At 38.8% G+C, this 25,733-nt stretch overlaps 1 protein-coding gene across 2 annotated transcripts in view; it reads left to right on the top strand.

Moving 5' to 3' along the window:
• Positions 1-433: 433 nt before the first annotated feature.
• Positions 434-25,733, top strand: part of LOC117990312 (lachesin-like) — a 64,598-nt gene continuing 39,298 nt past the window's right edge. Inside the window, exons 1-3 of one of the 2 annotated variants that reach the window (XM_034977776.2) lie at positions 434-589; positions 2,177-2,447; positions 18,026-18,156. In XM_034977776.2, the coding sequence (XP_034833667.1) occupies positions 2,375-2,447; positions 18,026-18,156 (204 nt within the window). In that variant the 5' untranslated portion in view covers positions 434-589; positions 2,177-2,374. The remainder of the gene's footprint in view (positions 590-2,176; positions 2,448-18,025; positions 18,157-25,733) is intronic. The other variant, XM_069504198.1, reaches the window with a different exon arrangement.

Genomic DNA, 25,733 nt, shown 5'->3' on the forward strand with positions numbered 1-25,733 from the left:
TTAGAGATTTGTGTAGTCCACGCGGACCAAGTCGCGGACATACACTAGTACCGATATAAATCAGATAAGGGTAAGAAGATGGATTATCAAGAGTTCAGTACGAAATAAAAGCGGCGTAACATTTTAAAACTGTCTTAAATTATTCAAGAGTCGACAAAGCGGATGAATGCCTGAGTCGTCTTATAACACAGCTCGTCTCCCCTGCGGCATATTAAAAAAAATACAAATAGCCTTTACGTAAGGGAATCCAAACACTCTTTGTTTTCAAAAATAGAACACCGGGAAAAGGAAACAAAACACATTCGTACTCCCTATTCATGCAAAAGGCGCAAGGTTTAAACGTTTGAGCGTAACCTTTTCATGCGACGTTACGTAGCCGCGGTGTAGCTGGTACGTAGCTGTGTGCTACGGCGGGACCAGTGTGCTACGGGGCCTGGAGCGGTTCGGACGTGCCTGAACCCGATAGTGGCTACATTCGTGTATGAACCTAATCGTGACTTGTTGCGATGTTTAGTGAATAAAGGAAATGATTTGAGTGGTTTACTTTCGTGCTGAATGACATGCTTGATTTAACGGTTGATATCCTTTGGTAAAGTGAAACGAAGCACACATCACAATATTGGAACAACGTCGATTTTAGAATAATTTATTGTCTTGCTATTGTTTGAGAGCTTTTCTTTTTCTAATTTATTATTCAAAAGAAAAACGATTGAGTCGAGTATCGATTTTATTTGCTAGATTTACATTTTAAAGCTGACAAAGAAGAATTTTTAATGACAATTTCTTTCTTGTTACGAAAGCATGACTGTTTTTCACGTACATCTGATATAATATAATGCATGACACTGTAGATATAATCATCGTAACACAAATTATGATTTTATGTCACTGAAATAATATAGAATAGTGATTTTTCGCACTCTCCAATTATCCGAACATAATTAATGGCGATTAATATTAATTAAGCCTATTCTAGCTAGAGACTCGTGATTTTTCTGATTCTTCACGATAGAATTTGCTTTTTGAACTGATTTTTATACAGCCTTGATTGATAAACGCCATAAGCTAGTCTATGAAATAAATATTTTCCATTTCATTGTATTCATTCAAGTATGAGTTAAGCCTTTTTCATACAATTATTTGCATCCATACGAGGGAGATTATAAATATTGGTAACGTTTTGCAATCGAACAATGGATTGGTTATTAAAAAGGGAACGGAAACAAACTAATTGGCTACAATCAATCCAATCGAACTGAAACAATGATTGGAATCGCTGCAATATTATTCATTTCATTTTATTTTCGGCTTAATTCAGTGTATTTATTGTTCGCTTTTATTGTTCTCTTCTACTCTAAAATGTGTACACTAATTGTATAATCTTGAAATTAATGAATCCCATGGGCTCATAATAAAATTCATAAAGCGGTCTGTTTATTTTGTTAGATTTTTTAAAGATAAGGTTGTCTTGTTCGGAATTTCTAATTAATAAAGTAACGTCCATACTTCCATACTCATATTACAAATACAAATGTGTATCCGCCGGTTATTTTTCATCCACTGAACTGATTTTGACGAAATTTAGTACAGAGATAGCTGGTATCCTGGAGATAAACAGGCTGCTTACTATTCCAATATATCAAAGATCACAGGAATATTGATAAATATTTGTCGGTATCCGCACCTATATATTTACAAGTTAGCCCTTGACTGCAATCTCACCTGGTGGTAAGTGATGATGCAGTCTAAGATGATAGCGGGCTAACCTGGAAGGGGTACGGCAGTTTTTTTTTTTTATTAAACCCATACCCCTTTGGTTTCTACACGGCATCGTACCGAAACGCTAAATCGCTTGGGGGCACGGCTTTGCCGGTAGGGTGGTAACTAGCCACGGCCAAAGCCTCCCACCAGACCAAGACATAAATTTAGAAATTATAAAATTCCAAACCCCTGCTAGGAATCGAACCCGGGACCTCCCACTATTAAGACCACAGCGCTCATCACTGCGCCAGGGAGGTCGTCAAAAATGTAATGTATGTATGTATGTATGTATGAGTAAAATGTTTTTACACACGAAAATACTATTACATAATATATACATTATAAATAGTAATATGCACATAGTATTGCATACCTTCTACAATATTAGTAGACAGCTGTTTCTATTTAATTTCAGTATCAGTTCTTTTAAGTATAAAGAAATCACAAACGTTAGAATGATACATTAGTCCCAAAATCGACCTAAGTATAAAAATAAATGAACCCAAAGCAAAAATAAATGAACCATCTAGTGATATTAATGAATGCACGAGTGAGCGCGGACACAAAATGTACTGTTTGGGATGATGCCGTGTGAATAGTTTATGTGGGCGGAATGAGGAGCGAGCGATCTTGTTTTTGGTCCATGCTGCAGGCTCTGGCTTTGCTGCCTACTATGGCGTTAAAAGGTAAGTCTATTTTGTTAACCCGCAATTCAAACAGAGTAGTGTTATAAGTATGGCTTTGTCTCAATGAAATTTTTCAGACACGCTGCATAAATTAATGTCTGTATTCTGTGGTTTTTTATTGTACCCAGGGCCCTTTTTCCCACTGGGCACTCAAGGCACATGCCCAGGGCCCAAAATCGATAGGGGCCCACTAATCCCTGCCAGATCGCCATACTATAACCGACCGACCGACATTTTATTAAGTACCAAAAATATATTTCTTTCGATAAAATCGAAGGTCAAAAAGGTCCTCTCAAACAAACACGATAGAGATTGTTAACTAGTCAAGAATGACTTGTATCCGACACTCGGCGATTATTATCTACTTTCTTTTCTAAGAAAATAGTAGGTACCTAATCTGTCAAGATCATAGGGGCCCCATTACTCTAATTTTTTATCCTAGAACATCAAAGAGTTCTCATGGAATTTTTCAAAAACTTAAATCCAAGTAAATAACATAAAAGACTATTGAATATTTTTTCATAAGCTCTGATAAATTTATCCTCTTGCTTAGCTGTGAGAGTCCTAGTTATGAGTTAATTGAAACATGGCACAGTTAATAATATAATAGGTACATGACATACTTAGTATTTAACAACGTCTTATTATTGTTCTAAGTATATGTAAACCAGGGCACCAAGAAGACTTACAATTGTAAGACTGTTCTAAATCTAAATATATAAAAGTGAAATACCACTCACTCACTGACTGACTGGCTGACTGACTAATCACGAAATCTCAGAAACTAAAAAGCCTACAAACTTGAAATTTGGAAGGTAGGTTCTTTCTAGGACGTAGGTGTCAGCTAAGAAACGGTTTTGAAAAATTCCCCCCCTAAGGGTGCGAAGGTTGTATGAAAGTCCTATGTTATTGGAGTTAGAGACGTGAAAATCGACATTTAGGTTATTAGCTTTAAATAATAAAAATCTGTATAATTCAATTTGGGAAATTTCCCCCTTAAGGGTGGTAAAATAGGGGGGCAATGTTTTTATAGAAAAGTTTTAACAATTGTTATTTTTACTTGAAATTTGAAATGTAGGCTATTTCTAGGGGGTAGGTATCAGATTAGAAAGGATCTAACTAAATTCCACCCCTAAGGGAGTAAAATGGGGGTGGAAGGGTTATATTAAAATCCTACGTTTTTGAAGTTAGAGATATGAAAATTGGCATTTAGGTATTCTGGGTTCCGTGTCTTAAGGTGAGACTGAGTGAGTAGATAAGTGAGGCCTTTTGCAGAGGGAAAATTTCAGATCTCATGTGAAACCAGTACGCGGACGAAGTCGCGGGCATTTGCTAGTACATAATATTACTCATTTTTTAATCATATTTTAGGTAACTATTACATCTTTACTTGTTTAAAAAAAATGTATTTTTATCCATCCAATCACAAGTTAGTCATTCAAGGCAACTGATGTTGTAGTCTAGGTCCGCGTAACAGACGGTTACCTTACCATTAAGCGCGGATCAACAGATTCCTGAAAGGCAAGCAACACATTGGTGGTTCCTCTGGCGCTGAAAATGTACAGGGGCGGCGGTGATCACTTAGGGAACTGTGACCTGCCTGCTTGTTTGCGATTTTTGTAAAAAAAAAATATGTAAAGATTTCTGTAAAAAATAGCTACTTGCACCGCTTGCCGGTTCCAGCCATTTCTATTTCTATAATTTTTATTTTTCCTTCATTAACGATGACTGAGCACTTGGACTGTAGATGGTTATCATTCAAAGAATTTTGTTAACATTCATCGGACATTATTTATTATTATTTTAAACGCATGGTCTTAGGGTGACTAGCTTATGCTCGCGACTTCGTCCGCGTGGACCATACAAACTTCAAACCCCTATTTTACCCCTTTAGGGGTTGAATTTTGAAAAATCCTTTCTTAACGGATGCCTACGTCATAATAGCTATCTGCATGCCGAATTTCAGCGCGATCCGTCCAGTAGTTTGAGCTGTGCGTTGATAGATCAGTCAGTCAGTCAGTCAGTCAGTCACCTTTTCTTTTTATATATTTATAATATATAATATATAATATAATATAAGATTAAAGGTCAAACATTAGGTACATTATAAACGACGAAGTTATCAAGCATACATCGTATTGTATTAAACGTCCTAAACAAATAGTAATAATAAGGGGATATGAATATTGAATACCCCATTGCGTATAATATATGTATAAACTTTGAATTATATATTTACTTGACATTAATTCATATTATAATTTCGCACAAAACCGATCGTATGCCGTCGTATTATTACAATTAGATTAAAAGTGTATGAATCCGATGACTCGTTAAATGTTTTATACCTCCACTAGCTCATGCCCGCGACTTCGTCCGCGTAGACTACACAAATTTTAAACCACTATTCCACCCCCTTAGGGGTTGAATTTTCAAAAATCCTTTCTTAGCGGATGCCTACTCAAATTTCATGTATGCCAAATTTCAGCCCGATCCGTCCAGTAGTTTGAGCTGTGCGTTGATAGATAAGTAAGTCAGTCACCTTTTCCTTTTATAATATATTTAGAGATAATATAACAGCCTCATTGGTCTAGTGGTTAAGATGTCAGACTTCTAGTATTTGGGAAGTTCAAGGTTCCATCCCAAGCACGCGTCTCTAACTTTTTGGCGTTATGTACGTTTTAAGCTGTCAGATAGCCATCATTATCCCTGAGTGCTATATTCTATCCAAATATATAAAAGGAAAAGGTGACTGACTGACTGAATGACCCAATGACCTATCAACGCACAGCTCGAACTACAGGACGAATTGGGCTGATATTTAGAATGCAGATAGCTATTTTGAAAGCCACTAAAAAAGGATTTTGGAACATTCATCCCCCTAAGGGATTAAAATAGACATTTCTTATTTTAAGAGAAAACCCGTGCTCAGCAGTAAAAAAACCCGGCCAAGTGCGAGTCAGGCTCGCGCAACGAGGGCTCCATACTACAGTTTTTTTTTTCGACATTTTGCACGATAATTCTAAAACTATGATGCATTAGTAAATTAACATCTGTTTTAGAATGCACCCTTTCATATGATACCCCACTTGGTGTAGTTTTCTCACTTCGAAAATTTAAAATACTAATTTTTAGTTCATGAACACAATTTAAATTTTTGTAAATGTGATGCAAATTCGAGGTTTTCAGATTTTTCCCCTAATGTCTGCTATTAGACCTACCTATCTACCAAATTTTATGATTCTAGGTCAACTTGAAATTTCTTGCAAGACCGACAGATAGACAGACAGACAGACAGACAACAAAGTGATCTTATAAGGGTTCCGTTTTTCCTTTTGTGGTACGGAACCCTAAAAACATGCGAATATACATTGAAAATATTATGATGATTTAGAATGTTTTGCCGTGTCCCTTTTCATAATATTTACTTTTAAAATATTTTCGAAGCCGTATTGTAAAGCGCCCTATCTTTCCCTTATAACCTTTTCAGTAGTGAAACAGGTGACCTAGATCAAATTGAATACTTACGGCGCCAGATGTTCGATGGAATATTCATTTTAGAGCTGGGAGTTTAGGATTCCACATTTATTTAAAGTATGACTAAAATTTACGAAACGTAAACCTATTTTATGTATATTTTGCAAACACCTAAATCTTTCGCGGTGGAAAAATTTAATAAAACAAAAACAAATTAAACATAATGTATTCTGTATAACTAGCTGTGATAGTCTAGTGGTTAGGACGCCCGCCTTTAATCGGAAGTCGGGGGTTCGATCCCGGGCACACACCTCTAACATTTCGGAGTTATGTGCGTTTTAAATAATTAACTATCACTTGCTTTAACGGTGAAGGAAAACATCATCAGGAAACCTGCATGCCTGAGAGTTTTCCATAATGTTCTCAAAGGTGTGTGAAGTCTACCAATCCTCACATGGCCAGCGTTTTTTTTTTTTTTTTTTTTTTTTTTTTAATAGATATAGCGAGCAAGCGAGCAGGCGGGTCACCTGATGTTAAGTGATTACCGCCGCCCATGAACATTTGCAGCACCAGAGGAGCCGCCGATGCGTTGCCGGCCTTTTAGGAATTTGTTGGTCCGCCCCTTGAATAACCCCATGTTATAATCTAGTGGGAACACCGCCGATGGGAGTTGGTTCCACAGTTTGCACGTGCGTGGAAAGAAGGATCTGGCGCAGCGGACGGTCGAAGTGCACCAGACACCCAGATGGTGAGGGTGAAATTCCTTACGGTGGCGCGCGGTGCGGTTGTAGAAAAAAGAGGGTGGAATGAGGTCAAAAAGCTCTTCAGAGCACTCCCCATTATACAGGCGATAGAACACGCATAGAGAGCTAACGTCTCTGCGGTGCTCCAGGCTTTCCAACGAGGCGGTTAGTTTGGGATCGTCCACAAGTCGAACAGCCCGCCTTTGGATCCGATCAAATGGAAGGAGTTGGTACTGGGGTGCTCCAGCCCAAAGGTGGGAGCAGTACTCCATGTGAGGGCGGACTTGCGCCTTATAGAGTAGGAGCCTATGCTCGGGCGCGAAGTACCGCTTTGCTCTGTTGAGCACCCCAAGCTTTTTGGAGGCTAATTTGGCCTTGCTTTCCAAATGATCGCGGAATTGAACCTCGCTCGAAATGTGGACTCCAAGGATCCCAATGCTGTTGGAAGGTGTGAGGGGAGTGCTCTGAAAGAGAAGAGGCAGTGTAAAAGGGGACTTCTTGGCGGAAAACGCGCAAACCTGTGTTTTAGTTGGGTTAAATTGCACTAGGTTTTGTGCGCCCCATTCTGACACTTTACCTAGGCAGGTTTCTATGTCAGACACAAGTTTGGCTCTACACTCCTCCAGCACTGCGCGAGAAAGCTGTGTATGTCCTTTGTACAGGGCATCACCCGTACTGTCATCCGCATAGCAATGGATGTTGTTGTGATGCAACATGTCATTGATATGCAGGATGAACAGTGTGGGCGATAGCACCGAGCCCTGAGGGACGCCAGCATTGATGGGTTTGAGTTCCGAGCAAAAACCGTCGACAGCGACCTTGATGCTGCGACCGTCAAGGAAACTGGCGACCCAATTACACAGCTTCACTGGTAGTCCGTAAGATGGTAGTTTCGATAGAAGTGCCTCATGCCAAACCCTATCAAAGGCTTTTGCAATATCAAGACTGACCGCCAGAGCCTCTCCCTTGCTGTCAATGGCTTCCGCCCAGCGGTGCGTGAGATAAATAAGAAGATCACCAGCTGATCGGCCGTGGCGAAAACCGTATTGACGATCACTGATCAGCTGGTGCTCCTCAAGATATCCCAGCAGCTGGGCGTTTATGATTTGCTCCATGACTTTGGACAGGAGGGAGGTAATCGCGATAGGTCGATAATTTGAGGGGTCCGAATGATTGCCTTTCTTCGGAATAGGGTGAACTAAGGCAGTCTTCCACGAAGATGGAACTGTGCCGGAGGAGTAAGACAGACGGAACAGACGAGTCAGGACGGGTGTCAGCTCAGGAGCACATATTTTGAGCACAACCGCAGGAATACCGTCCGGCCCACTCGCTTTATTGACGTCGAGAGAGAGGAGTGCCTTACGCACAGCTGTTTGGGTAAAGCGTATGTCACGCAGCGAGCTTTGACACCGCGGGATGGTAGGCGGTGTTCTCCCCCCGTCATCAAGCGTTGAATTGGCAGCAAATAGTGTGCCTAGAATTTCGGCTTTCTCTTTGGCGGTGTGGGCCAGTGTATCATCCGGTTTGCGCAAAGGTGGAAACGAGGAACGACAGAAGTTGCCTTGAATGGCTTTTGCCAGCGACCAGAACGCGCGGGAACCAGATGGCATTGCGACTAGTCTCTGTCCAATTCTGTCGACATGCTTGAATTTTGCCCTGGCAATGGCATTTTTGTAGGATCTAGAGGCAGCATTAAATTGTTTTTTCAGGATGGCGGTATTTGGTTCATTGTTGCGTTGTGCTGATAACCAGGATCGGTAAGAGGATTGCTTAAGGTTTGCAGCCCTCTTACAGGTCCCGTTAAACCATTTCTGTGCTCGCTCACCGGTGGGTATTAAAGAGTTGGGGATGAAGCAATCCATACCTTGGAGTATAGCGTCAGCAACGGCCACAGCACAGATGTTGGGGTCATTTACGGAAAAACAAAGCTGCCCCCATGGATATGAGGCGTAGAATTCGCGGAGACCATCCCAGTCAGCTGATTTGTAATGCTGGTAGACTATGGCCAAAACCTTCTCACTCTGAGAGGAGACCCGTGCTCTGCATTGAGTCTGCGATGGGTGGTCATGATCATGATAAATTATTATTATTATTATTTATTTATTATTTAATTAGAACGGCCATAAAGCCAATTACACTAATTAAACTACGAGTACAAACTAACATAAACATACTTACAAAAATTGTTAAAATTATAAATTTTAAAAAGCAAAATTGTAAATTTTCACAAAGTGCAAGATCTGACCCATGAGGTCAGCCCATTTGTCAGCAAATATGTCACAGCGAGGGGACTCCTTCAGCAGCGCGTTGAGCGCAGCCAAAGTGCGCGGTATGGGTGACGAGCGCGCTACCGTGCGACTAAACGGACTTACGAAAAATTTGGAGCGGTGGCGGAGATAGCCGTAATGAAGCCTAAACCCTTTGAGTAGGTAAAATACTAATATTGTAACCGCTCTGCCACTCCTGAACCTAGTGACCCGTATTAAATTGCATACTTACAGCGCCAGATGGTTGATATAATATCCACTTCGGCGTGAATATTACCGGAACGGCCGCGTTTCTTTAAGTGTTCAGAAAATCAATGACACCATTTGCCTAATTGACTTTACTGAGATGATACAGCTTATTGAAAAAAAACCCGGCCAAGTGCGAGTCAGGCTCGCGCAATGAGGGTTCCGTACTACAGTCGTATTTTTTCGACATTTTGCACGATAATTCAAAAAATATGATGCATAAAAATAAATAAAAATCTGTTTTAGAATGTACAGGTGAAGACCTTTCATATGATACCCCACTTGGTATAGTCACTCACTTCGAAAGTTGAAAATACTAATTATTAGTTCATGACCACAATTTAATTTTTTTTTGTGTGATCCAACCCTAAATTCACGGTTTTCAGATTTTTTCCCCAAATGTCAGCTATAAGGTCTACCTACCTGCCGATGTTTCAACCGATTTTGATGAAATTTGGTACAGAGTTAGCTTACATCCCGGGGAAGGACTTATTATCCCGGAAAATGAAAGAGTTCCCACGGGATTTTTAAGAAATCCACGCGGACGAAGTCGCGGGTATCATCTAGTTTCTCATAATTATTAGTTTTAAACTCAGTAAAAAGTTTCAAAACATTATAATATTACTTAAAGTTATTAAACGAATATGCATAACGTTAAAAACTTAGCACCTGCACCTGACACTGTGTGCTAATGGGTGTTTCTAACTTGTTTGGGACACTTCGGAGTTTGGACTCTAGGATCAATAGTTTTCAAACTAGTAATAAATCTATTTCAACTTGGTTCAACTACTTTGGAATTTTAAACCAATTTTCAGCTTAGTTGTTGCGATTTAATGTTTTAGTTTGATCAAGTTGTTTTAGTATAACATAAGTTTAGAAACGTTTTTAAAAATCATTTAGTAAGTAAACAGATATGCAATAAAGATTTTTTCTAATGAAATTTTTACAATGAAACTTAAAGTTAGCCTTATCTAATTACTATACAAATCATGCCCACGTGGAATGGTGCCAAGAATACTGGCTGCATTTCCGCGCTAGACATCCAGGCTGATCCACTGCGCAAAAAATTAGTCAGCCCTTCTGTCACCAGATGAGGCTATTTGGCGGTGAAATGTCTCGTAAATTTTTTTTTGCACTAAGACTCCATGGCCCCAGGGTCTCCATGGTAAACGGAACAAAAATGTAGGTAACTCTCGAAAAGAGAGGCATACATGCACATCATGATAAGGCTATTTTTAAGTTTTGATGTAGGTAATATTTTCAATATAAAAAAAATTATCATCGTTACAATTTTGAATTTTAGACGACCGTTAATATTAGTTTAAATAGTCTGATTATAGTGGGCGAAAATAGAAAACAATATGAAGTTTAAAAAAAACTCTTTCTTTGATAAAATCGAAGTGCGAGTAAAGTACAACATGGGGTTATTCAAGGGGCGGACCAACAGATTCCTAAAAGGCCGGCAACGCTTCGGCGGTTCCTCTGGTGCTGCAAATGTTCATGGGCGGCGGTAATCACTTAACATCAGGTGACCCGCCTGCTCGTTTGCTCGCTATCTCTATTAAAAAAAAAAGTCTCGCTGACTAGATCCGATTTTTAACGAAGAGAACATACGACTATGAGTGAACACACGCTACGGTAGACGACAATGAATCGGCGGAAATCGGACCACCTGCTCAAACTTTGAAATCCACTGTAGAATGATAAAAAAAACCGGCCAAGTGCGAGTCAGGCTCGCGCAATGAGGGTTCCGTACTACAGTTGTATTTGTTCGACATTTTGCACGATAATTCAAAAACTATGACGCATAAAAATAAATAAAAATCTGTTTTAGAATGTACAGGTGAAGATCTTTCATATGGATACCCCACTTGATATAGTTATCTCACTTCGAAAGTTGAAAATTACTAATTATTACTGCATGATTACAATTTAATTTTTTTTGTGTGATCTAACCCTAAATTTACGGTTTTCAGATTTTTCCCCAAATATCAGCTATAAGATCTACCTACCTGCCAAATTTCATGATTCTAGGTCAACGGGAAGTACCCTGTAGGTTTCTTGACAGACAGACAGACAACAAAGTGATCCTATAAGGGTTCCGTTTTTCCTTTTGAGGTACGGAACCCTAAAAATCAATCCTTGGCATAAAGCAGTTTCTTGCTATAGCTCTAAAAGTTTAATGAATTCACAAAGCAAAGGAAAATAAAGGACACAACACAGTGACATAAGGCTGATTTGCAGCACCTGTCGCCGATCGTTTAGCTCTCACGCTCAAATGCTGATCAATTCTTTATTGATGAATAAACACTTTTATTTTGTTCAGTATAGTGCTTAAAACGTAGTCTGAATTTTAAATTATTACATTTCTATTTCTTTCTATTATTACATCACTTCTAAGTATATACCCGCCTACTTAGGTGTTTTTAGGGTTCCGTACCCCAAAAGGAAAAACGGAACCCTTATAGGATCACTTTGTTGTCTGTCTGTCTGTCTGTCTGTCTTTCAAGAAACCTACAGGGTACTTCCCGTTGACCTAGAATCATGAAATTTGGCAGGTAGGTAGGTCTTATAGCTGACATTAGGGGAAAAATCTGAAAACTGTGAATTTGTGGTTATCATCTCACACAAAAAAAATTGTCTTCATAAACTAATAATTAGGATTTTCAATTTTCGAAGTAAGATATCAAGTGGGGTATCATATGAAAGGGCTTCACTTGTGCATTCTAAAACAGATTTTTATTTATTTTTATGCATCATAGTTTTTGAATTATCGTGCAAAATGTCGAAAAAATATGACTATAGTACGGAACCCTCGATGGTCGAGCCTGACTCGCACTTGGCTGGTTTTTTATTTACTTTTTCTATCGAGAAGAACTTTTAGTTGTATTACAATACAACCCCAGTGGTAAGAGTATATCCATCCATACTAATATAATCAATGCGAAAGTAGATATGTCTGTCTGCTACCTTTTACACGGCCCATGCAATTAAACTTTTTACATGTACCTACAGAGTTAGCTTATTGTGCACAAAGTAGCAGCAAAAAGTAGATAATCGTTTTTGTCTCGGAAAATCAAAAAGTTCCTACGGGACTTTAAAAAACCTAAATTCACATCGACGTAGTCGCAGGCATCATTTTTTTTGACATCGCATTCACACTTTGACTCTCAATCGGTCCGACAACAACGATATACAAAATAGCTATGTCGCACGTTCGCTGAAAAAAGCTTTTATTCAAAATCGATAAAAAATACATTTTTCAATGTTAAAAGTTTTTATTTCCTATTCAATAAAAGCCTTTTATCGTGGAGCGACGGGTGTAAGGGACTGTAAGGCGAGGCGACGAGAGTGACGCGGGGCCAGTTGCACCTGTCACGTGGACAACGGAATACGGATCAATGTAAAGTATGCTCCTAAAAAAAGCATATTATACAGTCGCAGACTATGTAAACGATAAAAAAGCTTGGATTTGACTCGCTCCAGCAATGCACGGAGCTGCAATGGCTTGTATAGTACGGTATAATAACATTGTAAATTGAAAAATTAAAAAGAGCAACCGCCGAGTTTCTTGCTGGTTCTTCTCGGTAGGACGGCATTCCGAACCAGTGGTAAATTAAACCTGACTATTCATAAGCACTTTTAAAAAGTTTACATGAATAAAAAAACATTCTATTCTATTCTATTCTATTCAATAACCTAAATAGAACTATTCCATCCAAAAATATCGAAATTTTCTCTGGTCTGGTCTAATGGGAGGCTTCGGTCGTGGCTAGTTACCATCCTACCGGCAAAACCGTGCCACCAGGTGATTTAGCGTTCCGGATAAGCCCGCTTCCATTTTAGACTGCATCATCACTTACCAGCAGGTGAGATTGCAGTCAAGGGTTAACTTGTATCGGGATAAAAAAAGACGAGGCGACGAGAATGCGAATTGCCATGCCATACTCCTTCCAAGTTAGCCCGCTTTCATCTTTGACTGCAGAACAGAATTTAAAAAAAAACCTATTCAATAAAAGCCTTTTATTGTGGAGCGACGGGTGTAAGACGAGGCGCGACGAGAATGTGACGCGGGACCGGTTTGCACCTTTCACCGAATGCTAATGGCCGCTCGTCGTGAAAGATGGAATACGGATCAATAACCTAAAGGGAACTGTTCTATCCGAAAATATCGAAATTTTCTCTGATCTGGTCTGGTGGGAGGCTTCGGTCGTGGCTAGTTACCACCCTACCGGCAGATCGATTTAATTCCGATACGATGTCGTGTAGAAACCGATCAGGGGTTTTATGAAACTGCCATACCCCTTCCAAGTTAACCCGCTTCCATCCTTAGACTGTATCATCACATACCGTCAGGTGAGATCGCAGCCAAGGGTTAACAGAATAAAAAAAATCCTTTTCAATAAAAGCCTTTTATCGTGGAGCGAAGGCTGTAAGACGAGGCGCGACGAGAGTGACGCGGGGCCGGTTTGCACCTGTCACCGAATGCTAATGCCCGCACGTCGTAGACGACGGAATACGGATCAATAACCTAAATAGAACTGTTCCATCCGAAATGCATTTTTGATGTCTACTTTTAACGGATTACTAACAGGGTTTTACCATTAGACTAAACTAAATTTTTTTTTTATTGATCACGTAAATTTCAATAATACATTTTAAAATAAACAGTTCGCCATCCTCTAGAAACTGTTAAAGTTTATGTGAGGATGGCGAGTTCGCGTTATACAAATTTAATAAAATCTAAGTAAAAAACTGTTATAAAAATTAAAAGCTGTTAATTAGTGCATATTTGTACATATAAAATATCGTTACATGAAACACTTCCTAGACCTAATTAGTATCAATAGAAGAGCTGTTAGACTAAAATAGTGTTCTAGAAAGCTGTCAAAATGAATATGACACTGGTACTGATTCTGTGCACACCATCGATATAGAAAGTACCTAATAATTCTGAGCACACCTAAATTTTACAGTATTCACATCCTCTTCTTACTTAAGGCATTCCGAACTAGTGGTAGATGCATCCGACTATTCGTAAGTGCTTGTAAAAGTTTATACGAATAAAAAAGAATTTTATTTTATTATTTTTATTTTATGTAATATAACGTCGATAAACTATGTATCTAAAATAATAAAACGCCTTTTTCTCGCAATCAGTACACCAGAAAATCTGCACATCTCTACAACAAAATCAACAAAATTCTCAATTTCTACCCTAGTAAACAGGGTTGTACCATTAAACTAAACTAAACTAGTATCAAGCTGTTTGAAAGTAAAATAGTGTTCCATAAGTGCTGTCAAAATTAATATGACACTGGTACTGATTCTGAGCACACCATCGATGTAGAAAGTAATAATTCTGGAGCACACCTAAATTTTACAGTATTCGCATCCTCTTCTTACTAATGTAATATGAAAAGGACACAGTTTGACAGATTTAAATTTAATTTAGAGCTGTCAAACCGCTGCCAGTCGCGAGCCTATTTTTTATATTTGTAGCTGTACAATTTTTTTTTCTGAATTAAAAATCATATTTTATGTTTTTTTTTTAATTAATGCAACACAAACAGCTTTTACATTTTAACTTAGCTACTTATTTCTAACTAGCTTATGCTCGCGACTTCGTCCGCGTGGACTACACAAATTTCAAACCCCTATTTCACCCCCTTAGGGGTTGAATTTTCAAAAATCCTTTTTTAGCGGATGCCTACGTCATAATAGCTATCTGCATGCCAAATTTCAGCCCGATCCGTCCAGTGGTTTGAGCTGTGCGTTTATAGATCAGTCAGTCAGTCAGTCAGTCAGTCAGTCAGTCAGTCAGTCAGTCAGTCAGTCAGTCAGTCACCTTTTCCTTTTATATATTTAGATTTGTACATATGCCTATTAAGTGTTCACTTATCACTTATTTACATTATATCTATTGAATTTTGTGCGGGATGTTAGGCCTTTTCTTTACAAACATAAGAAAATCTGTTAATAGCTTTATGAAAAGTAATTATGTATTCAGGTTTTTGCCGGCTAATCAGCAGAATCTACTTTTTAGACCGTTTAAAAGTTACAAACGAGACAGTCAGACAAAATAACCTGTAGGTAAATAGACAAACACACTTGAAATCCTTAATGTAAACTACAGACAGACAGACAGACAACAAAGTGATCCTATAAGGGTTTTTCCTTTTGAAATACAGAACCCTAAAAAGAATAAAAAAACATGAAATTCTTTGTTTTGTATTGTTATTGAATAACAATGCATCGAGACGTAGTAACTTTGTTTCGAATCATGAATATTCGCAACATGTAAACTGATATACCAGGAACCTTTTGACTAAATACAGTTACTCGTGGATGTCTACTCCAATCGATAACTAACTTTATCAACTCAGCATCAAAGTTTAAAATCGAGAACTCAAACAGCCAATGCCCGTATAACTTTGTACCATCCGCCTTTGTTATTACAACCACCGAGTTTTAAAGTCGAAGTTCTGTTACTTGCCGGCTATTTATATAACTTGTGCTGAAATATCGACATTATTATCTTGGTATCAGGAACATTTTGAAAGCTGCATCTACTGTCATTTGGAACTATGTATGTATGTGAAGTGGCTTTGTTTTTCAGAAAAAGTACTTAGCTGATTTTTATGATTTGATAGGTAGAATAACGATAAGTAATTTTGACCTGTAAGTTTGCCAATCTGCTTTTAGGAGTTTAGGAGGTATTGTAACGGAACACATAGACTGAGATTACACAAATTTCGAACACTTATTTTCCCCACTTCGGCATTGAATTCTTAAAATCTCTTTTTATAGCAGACGCAGACGTCTGTCATAATAGCTATCTGCATGGCAAATTTCAGCCCGATCCGTCAAGTAGTTTGAGTAGTGATCGATCAGTCAGTCAGTCAGCTTTTCGTTTTATATATTTCGATGTGAAAGTGTGTCTGTCTATTTCCATTTTACGGCGATTTTAAATGACGATTGGTACGCATAGTTAGTTTGAATCCCGGGGGCGAATATAGGCTACTTTTCATCCCGGAAAAGTAATAGTTCCCACGGGAATTTTGAAAAACATCAATCCACGCGGACAAAGTCGCAGGAATCAACTATTATAATAATATGACATTCGAAAAAGAAAGCGACGCGCGTAATTTCAATATAACATGAGACATCTCTACTTATTACTGAAAGTGATACGCAGAAAACGAGAGAAAAAAGAAAGACCGTGGAATATATAATATTCTCGGAATTAAAACATAGGAAAAATATTCCCAATGACGCAAAATTATTCGCCCATACATTTCCCTGAGGGGAGCGCGAGCGAAGCTAATATTTGTGTAACGTACTAGCGGACGCCTGCTGCCTCGCTTGCGTAACAGATGGATTTTAAATATTTGAACTTATCTTATTAAGTAACTCAATATTGTCCATAACTTTTATGTTATACTAGCTGACTAGCTGATGCCCGTGACTTCGTCCGCGTGAAATAAGGTTTTTAAAAATGTTCCCACGGGATTTTTAAAAACCTTATTTCATTTGTTTGATTTTCCGGGAGCCTATGTCACTCTCCAGGTCTTTATCTATACCCATGCAAAAAATCACGTCAATCCGTTGCACTGTTGCGACGTGATTGAAGGACAAACCAACAAATCAACAAACCAACAAACAAACACATTTTCGCATTTATAATAAGGGTACTGATCTACAGACTAGCTTAGGCCTTAGAGATTGAATTTTCAAAAATTCTTTCTTAGCGGACGTCTACGTTATAACTTATAATACTCGTACATAGGTATATCTTCTGCATGCCAATTTCTATCAACGCACAGCTCAAACTACTGTACCCGTAGTACAAGATTTTACGTCTCACCAAACCAAACCAAATTCGAGAGTCGAAATACTTCCGCGTTACAGTAAAATGGACCTAAACAGCCTTGAATTGAAAGTCAAATATTCAATGCCACTGATTTTAATTTCGCAATGTTTCCGCTTGGAGCGCTGGCTGTAGAAGTGTAGACAAACTTGAGCTTTAAAACAAGGCATTTAAGATCCAGTTTACTGTAACGCGGAAGTATTTCGACTCTCGAATTTGGTTTGGTTTGGTGAGACGTAAAATCTTGTAGTACGGGTACTGGAAGGATCTAGCTGAAAGGCATGCAGATAGCTATTATGACGTAGACATCCGCTAAGAAAGGATTTTTGAAAATTCTAGGAGGTAAAATAGGGGTTTTAACACACACAGTCGCGGACACTAACTAGTAACTTAATAATTTAATTAAACCAACATAAAAATATGTTAATTTCCACCACCGCGATAATGATCTTAATTTAACTTGTAAATAAGTTCAGGTTTCTCGCTAAATTAAATGTTAAATATTAATTTCCAAGGAAGGCCTTTACGGTGAGGCTACATCATCTATGCAAATTAGAGTGCTTTCAAACGGCTACCACCCAGTCCACGGAAACTGAGGCTCTGAGGTCCAGTAGAATACGTTTTTGATAAAGCCTTGTAAAATAGTTCGACGAGGTCGCGGGCATCATCTAGTCTAGTTTGCTATAATCCGCTGAAACAGATCAAATCTGTATGGTGCAACATGCAGCATGCGACATACACGGCCCGCCCTCGTACTGCTAAACATGCAGGAGGGTTATTTAGTACCTACCTTCTGAACATTAACAGCAAGAGCCAATTTTTTTATAGGTGGTATACCCCTTCAAGTGGTATTACGTTAAAAAACTCCTTCTCAAGCTGAGAGAAGATCCGTGCTCAGTAATGAGCCATCGATGGGTTGATCATGGTGATGAAGCAAATATCCGCTCCTTATGCTACATCTTCATCTTGTTGCAGATTCTCAACCGACAACTAAGAAATTCTCACCAGAAGAACCAGCCTTTGAGAGGCCGATCGGAAACCACACGTTCTTCTTGGGAAGAGAAGCGGTACTCGGTTGTGCTGTCACAAACATTGGAAAACATAAAGTGAGTAACTGAATTTTTTGGTCAAGATTTATTTAATGTAAACTGAAACTGAATTGGTGACGCTACTTGTCACCACTTTAGAGCATTCAAGAGTCATTATCATCATCATAATCATCGTCAACCGACAAACGTCCACTGCTGGACATAGTTCTCTTGTAGGGACTTTTACACGCCACGGTCTTGCGCCGCCGCGAATGAATGAATCAGCGGCTCCCATTGACTTGGTCGGACTCTTCCTTTCCTTTCTCTTCTTTGATTTTCTTTGCTTTCTTATGAGGCCCACAGTAATTAGTGACCATGTCTCGGATCCATACGTCATCACTGGCAACATGCTCTGGCAAGTTTGGTGTTGCTGTATTAGTTCATGCAAGACCTTGCCAAATGCATCACCCATCTGAGCGTTCGGCGCGGTATCCACCTAAGCGGAGCGGAGAGGAAGTCGGAATTTTAAAAGATGACGTGATAATTTTTTCACGTCATCTTAAATCTGATTGGTCGATGAACACATCTCTCCTCTCCACTTGACGGAGACCGGGCCTAATGCTATGCTATATTGACAATTACACGGCCTAGTGTACCGTAAATCACGTTTACAAATACCATCACACTCCACAGAGACTAGCAGACCTGAGACCAGTAAAGAGTAAAGACTAGACTATGTAGTACCAGAGCGATCCCTTTGCAATGCAGATATATGCGAGACGTCAGTTGCGGTGTCCACTCGGGCATTTGAACGGGAATTTCCTGTGTACACTGGACACACTTAGGTACACTGTGATGTGGTCGAGTGTCTACGAATACGATCATTCTTACCTAGAAATGTTACCTATAGTACGCGACAGATTGAGATGGCAATAGGGGTATGAGGCGGGGGAACGCCCCCTACACCCACATGTCACCCACGCTCGCCTGCACCGGGTTAGCGCAGAGGATGTGCGGGTCTGCGGGGCGTTCCCTCCCCGATTGCCATTTCGCTTTGCACTCGCTTACGCACTTAATATAATCATAGTATGGAAGTATGGATTTGTAAACTAGGTGTGGTTATCAACAAAGCACCAAACTTTAAAAGTTTAATTAAATAAAAACATTTTTAGTCATTTATTTATTAAGACACATATTCAAAGACTTTGCTCTGCAAGCATTGACGAATTTTGGACAAGAAAAAAATTATGGATTTAAATTTTATGATTGACTTTGGAAGGTCCACATGTTTTGCTCCTAAAGTAATAATAGGCATGAATATGCAAACCAACCCTTTGATCGAAAATTCAAGTGCAAATACCAAACTTAAGTTTTTTCTGTTATAAATTTAATCTCCACTGGGTGTTTTTAAATTGATTTAGGTCAGGTTCAAACATTTGCGTTCTAAACCGATGACGAATTGGGGTCTCACTATGCTTAACCTAACCTCTAAATCGGTAGATTAGGAATCAAATACAACTGTTTTGTTGGTCTAGTCACTAGTGGGTAGTTTATTCGGCGAAGGTCACAAGTTCGAGTCAAGAGACGGCCCAAAAATGTTTTCTATAAATAAATTATTTTATTCACATATAAAAACAAGTTATTCTATTCTAATCACATCATTTTATTATAACAGTCCAAGATCCTATTAAAGAGTTCTCATTTTTTTTTTTTTCTTCGGGGGAGGAAAAAATCCCTACGGACTTCTGCCTGCTGGCAGGGTGTGTCCGACTCGCACGGACTAAAATAACCTCCCCATGTCTACCAAGGTGAGCACGGAACTGCGTAAGCATTACTTCGTGCTGACCTCCTAAATTTCTAACTTCTTCTTTTCTTCTTTTTCCCGCTCTTCTCTTCTTATCATTATAGCCCGCAGCATTTGGCTATATCGTTGCCAGGCGTCCTCGCTCGACAGCATGCGCGCTACAAGGTTGTGGGCATTCACACCCTCCGCGTCTGTCGATCCTAGCGCTTTTGACCTTAGATCGGCACAACCAGGACATTCAAAAATTGCGTGTCTCGGGGTGTCTTCATCTCCGCAGAAGTAGCAGTCTTCGCTCGGTGCTTTGCCAATTGCGAAAAGGTAGGTGTTAAACACCCCGTGACCGCTGAGGGCCTGCGTTAGCCACCGGTCTACCTCTCCATACTTCCTCTTGTGCCACTTTTTTAGGTCTGTAACCAGTTCCCTTGTCCAGGTGCCCTTACCTAATCCTGTCCATTCGCTTTCCCACTCCGTCAGGGTATTCTCCCGAACTTCTGCAGGTGTCTGTTCCCTGCTTTCAAATAGCTTCGCCCGCTCCTTGGCCAGCTTGGCTATAGGGACCAGCCCTGCTATTACCAAAACGGCTTCAGTAAAGAGTTCTCATGAAATTCATAAAAATCCGTATGTATCCATCTAGGTACTAGCTGATGCACGCGACTTCGTACACGTGGATTTAGGTTTTATAAAAATCCCGTGGGAACTCTTTGATTTCCTGGGATAAAAAGTAGTCTATGTCACTCTCCAGGTCTTTAACTATACCCACGCAAAAAAACACGTAGATTGAAGGACAAACTAACAAACCAAGAAACCAACAAACAAACACACTTTCGCATTTATAATAAGGGTACTTGATTTGGTACCGAGACAGGTTGCATTCCAGAGGCGGACAGAGGTTAATTTTTGTCCCAGAAAATAAAAGAGTTCCCAAGGGGTTTTCAAACAACCTAAATCCACGTGGCAAACCCACGGGCATCATGAACATGAATAAGTTTATTCAAAGCATGTTCAAACTCAAATCAAACTATTGACTGTTTTGGCCGAAAACAGTAGTTTCAGTGCTTAGTTTGACCATTACGGTAAACAGTGCTAAACCCTCGGCCCGGGCTAGTGTGGGAACAAACATTTGCGCCCCACTTAGGCCTCGTGTTCTGTGTTTATCTTCATGTTGCGTGGCTTGTTTTTGGATATAAAGCAACAAAAGTCTGAAACAGAGTGTGGATTTTCGTCATCGTAGGTTTATCTAATAAACTAGCGACCCGCCCCGGCTTCGCTTGGGTGCAATGTAATACTACTGTGGTGTCAAATTATTATATACCTATTACCTATTGATCTCAGTGAAATACATCCTTTAATTCTTTTAATTAACACAATCTAATATTAAACTATTAAAACCGCATTAAAATGCGTTGCGTAGTTTAAAAGATCTACGCGTTCATACATACATACATACAGACAGCGGGAAGCGACTTTATTTTACACAATGTAGAGATATGAGTGTGGTATAATTTATAATTATTACTAGTGATATTATTATTATAAATGCGTACAGTACGCGGCCGAAAGTAATGTACATCGACCTTTAGAAGGAGATAGCAGATTTGAAGAAAGAAAGAAAATGCATTCATTTGTTGTTGGTGTCACAGATAAAAACAAAGTACAAATGTAACATTTTCATCTGTGACACCACCCCGCATGCAGTGGCGTGCAATTCATAGAGGCATAAAAGTACCCTACCCTACTTGAAATGACTTACCCTACCTACCTACCCTTACCCTAGTTGAAATGACCAGTGCTCATTTTTCTTTATGACCTGCCATTTAGCAGGTCTCTATAAGGTGTATCTAAGGCCTATCTTACTAACGCTTACCCTGGCTTCAAACTCTGTGCACGCCACTGCCCGCATGGATGTACAGCTCAGCATAATGTCTTGCATCATATGCGTCAACACGCATGAGATGCATCACGCTGATTTTCAGCTGTGACCCTGTGACTTGTAGAGCACTGTCTCTGTCGTTGAGACCGACAAAACGTCACATAGGTATGGGTGACAGAGACAACGCTCTACAAAGCCGAAATGTCATTCTAAAGGCCGATGTACATTACTTTTGGTCGCGTATTGTAAGTGTGTTTTATTGGTTTATCCTCCAATCACGATCCGTTGCGACGTGGTTGTATTTATAATATTATGGGTAGGTAGTGCTTATCTTCCTCTTTATATATAAAAATGAATCGCTGAATGTGTTGCTGATCGCAAATCTCGAGAACAGCTGAACCGATTTCGCTAATTCTTTTTTATAATATTCCTTGAACTACGAGGATGGTTCTTACGGAGAGAAAAATTTAAAAAATTGCCTGAAAAAGAATCGACTGTTAGGCGGTGCGAAGTTCGCCGGGGCAGCTAGTCTTCATATACAAATAAATCTAAGCAGAAGTAAGAATCTAAGCAGAAATAAATAAATCCAAGATAATCAAAGTGAAAAGACCGCTTCATTTCTATAAAGGGAAACCTTTATCTAATTTACCGGAAAACTGACCCTCCACGCAACACGCACAGTCTATAGTCGCCCCTAAACCAATCACAAAATTAATTACACGAAAACAATAAGCGGTACAAGTCACTCACTCGGCCCGTGATACTATTCTCTATCCACACAGCCTCGCTGTCAACGCTGAGACAGCGACAAAATGCTTTCTTTGATATATTATACTAGCTTTATGCTCGTGACTTCGTCCGCGTGGACTACACAAATTTCAAACCCCTATTTCACCCCCTAAGGGGTTGAATTTTCAAAAATCCTTTCTTAGTGGATGTTTACAACAGAATAGCACCAAATTTCAGTCCAGTAGTTTGAGCGGTGGGTTCATAGAACAGTCAGTCAGTCAGACAGTTAAGTCATCTTTTCCTTATATATATTTAGATTTGTATGTACCTATCTACCTGTTTAATAACCTCGAGTTAGACTCGCACACAAAAGTTTCCCTTACATCGCACAATACGTGTATACTTTTTATTTTATTTTAATTTACATGGCGGCCATTTTGAATTTTTTATTATTGGTTATTATAACGGCACTAGAAATACTCACTCTGGGAAAATTTCAACTCATTAACTATTATGGTTCTTGAGATATAGCCCGCTGACAGACAGACGGACGGACAGCTGTCTGTATATTTATTTGCATGTGCTTTAAAGATAATCTGCTGGATTATTGCGATAAAAATATTGCAGTTCTAAAACATGATTTTTAAAAATAATATTTATGTCAAAAACTTATTGAAAAACATAGTACGTCAGTTAAAAAAACCGCGGAAAACCTGCGTCAGCATTGCTTCAATCTCAATGGGATTGGCCGAATTTATGGTATTTTTGCTAGTACAATACATTTTAGCCAATAGTGAGAGAGTGTTAGCCGATCAGAGGTAATAATTGCGATCGTCATACTGCAGCTGTCAAAATGCGGCGGTATCTAGGTCCCAAGATACATTTCGACGACGACATCAGGGCTAGATAACGTGTGTTACAGAATAACACAATTAGACCTTAATCCGTGATGTGGAATTAGATTTCATAATAAACAATAAGAAGTCGGGGACAAAAGCGACTAATCGGAGAAAAAAAAGAAAAGAAATCAGTGAGCGAAAGGGAAACAAAAGACTGCATCACAACAGGGAAATACACTGGTTTACCTTGTGCCACAGAGTAGTGATAGCGGTAGGTCAATAGGTCAGTTCTACTCTGATTTCTAAGAAACAAAGAAAATAATGTTCGCACCAGACTTGCAGCAGCACCGTATAGATTTATTGCAAGAAAAAGGTTGTTTGTCTTTTGAAGAAAGCTTTGTTAATGGCTAATGGCAGAAATATTATACTTTCAAGTGAATTAAACTATAGAAGCTATATCTATTATAAGCCACAGAAAACATAATAGTATATTCCAGGTACAGAATAATCACTCTGCAATGGCATTTGAATAAATAGAGACTTTTGTTACGATGCAATAAAGTGCAATTCAGCTCGCAAGCGCTAATGTCTAAAATTTGATAACGGTCTCTCTCTCATCTCTCTTTCTCGTAAAAGTTGAAGTAACGAAAAACCGTGTATTTCTTAGGCCACGGGACCAAGTGAACCCAACCGGCTTGACTTATTAATATTATTCGATAATTATAAGTCTAGCCACCTACTTTTAATCGATAATTTGCCCCCGATTGTCTAAAAGTTATTCCATTGATCGTATTCGTATTCAATGACATTCGTCGTGACAGCGTCAAAGTAAAATAATCCTTGAATATATTAATTTAAAGTCACAAATTAAGTACAATGGATTTTAAGAACGTTATGGAGCGTATCGTAGATACGTACACTTACTCTTACTTATTCAATGCTTTTATGGTTTATTTTACTATGCAATAACTTAAGACAATCGCAGGGCAGTATGAGATCTTTAAAAAAAAGATTCAAGACTATTTTTTAACTTGATATAATTTTTTGGTTATCTTACATCCTTTTAGTTACGCAGGCAGAGTTAAAAAAACAATAAAGTAAAACTTTCCAAAGCCGACAAATAAACCAGTTTAAACCCACCAAAGCACCCAATCAACGTCAGATTAGATTACTTGTGTTTTTGTGTTAATCCTGCACCGCTAAATTTCACCACGCGATTTGTCTCGCAAAATTCAGTGTCATTATGCAAACGCATGCACTCAATTTCTACACCCCTAGAACAAAACTGTTTCACTCAAAAACCTTGACTTTTGATTTAACCTCATTTTATGATCCCTGTACCCGTAGTACAAGATTTTACGTCTCACCAAACCAAACCAAATTCGAGAGTCGAAATACTTCCGCGTTACTGTAAACTGGATCTTAAACGCCGTGTTTTAAAGCTCAAGTTTGTCTACACTTATAAGCCAGCGCTCCAAGCGGAAACATTGCGAAATTAAAATCAGTGGCATTGAATATTTGACTTCAATTCAAGGCTGTTTAGGTCCATTTTACTGTAACGCGGAAGTATTTCGACTCTCGAATTTGGTTTCGTTTGGTGAGACGTAAAATCTTGTACTACGGGTACTGATTCAAATATCTTTACAAGAATAAAACTGTAATAGCAATGTTTTTATAAGTATAATATTCCAAACTCAAGGTTTCTTTCTAAATATTTTTTAATCTTTACATCTTTTCTAGATTATTAAAGATCTGTTTGACCTAGTTTCTAAAAAAGGTTTTTTTTTAGTTAAAACAGTTTATTTAGGTCTAGGGGTGCAAATTAACACAGAATTCTGCGTAAAAAATCATGCGGTAGAATTTGACAGTGTGAACTTACCTTTAATAAATAATTCTTGATACCAATTAATAATTAATCCCTCTGAAGTTAAGGTTAACTGGATTCCCATTATTCAGTATTACATTCATTAATACGTTAAACAATAATCTTCCATTTGTTACTTTAATGCGATTAAGTATTCATTATTAAAGGTACATTGCAATCTGCTTTGCGCTAAGTAGATTATAGAAACGCGCATGATTTTATTTATAATCCTTTCACTTTATATATTTTGTAAATTATTAAATACTAGATGATGCCCGCGACTTCGTCTGCGTGGAATAAGGTTTTTTAAAAATCCCGTGGGAACTCTTTTATTTTCCGGGATAAAAAGTAGCCTGTGTCACTCTGCAGGTCTTTATCTATACCCATGCAAAAAATCACGTCAATCCGTTACACCGTTGCGACAAGATTGAAGGACAAACCAACAAACCAACAAACCAATAAACCAACAAACCAACAAACAAACACACTTTCGCATTTATAATCTATACATAATATAAAAGAAAAAGCTGTCTGACTGACTGACTGACT

This window comes from Maniola hyperantus, chromosome 17 (assembly GCF_902806685.2).
Source record: "Maniola hyperantus chromosome 17, iAphHyp1.2, whole genome shotgun sequence".
In the NCBI taxonomy this organism is placed as follows: domain Eukaryota; kingdom Metazoa; phylum Arthropoda; class Insecta; order Lepidoptera; family Nymphalidae; genus Maniola; species Maniola hyperantus.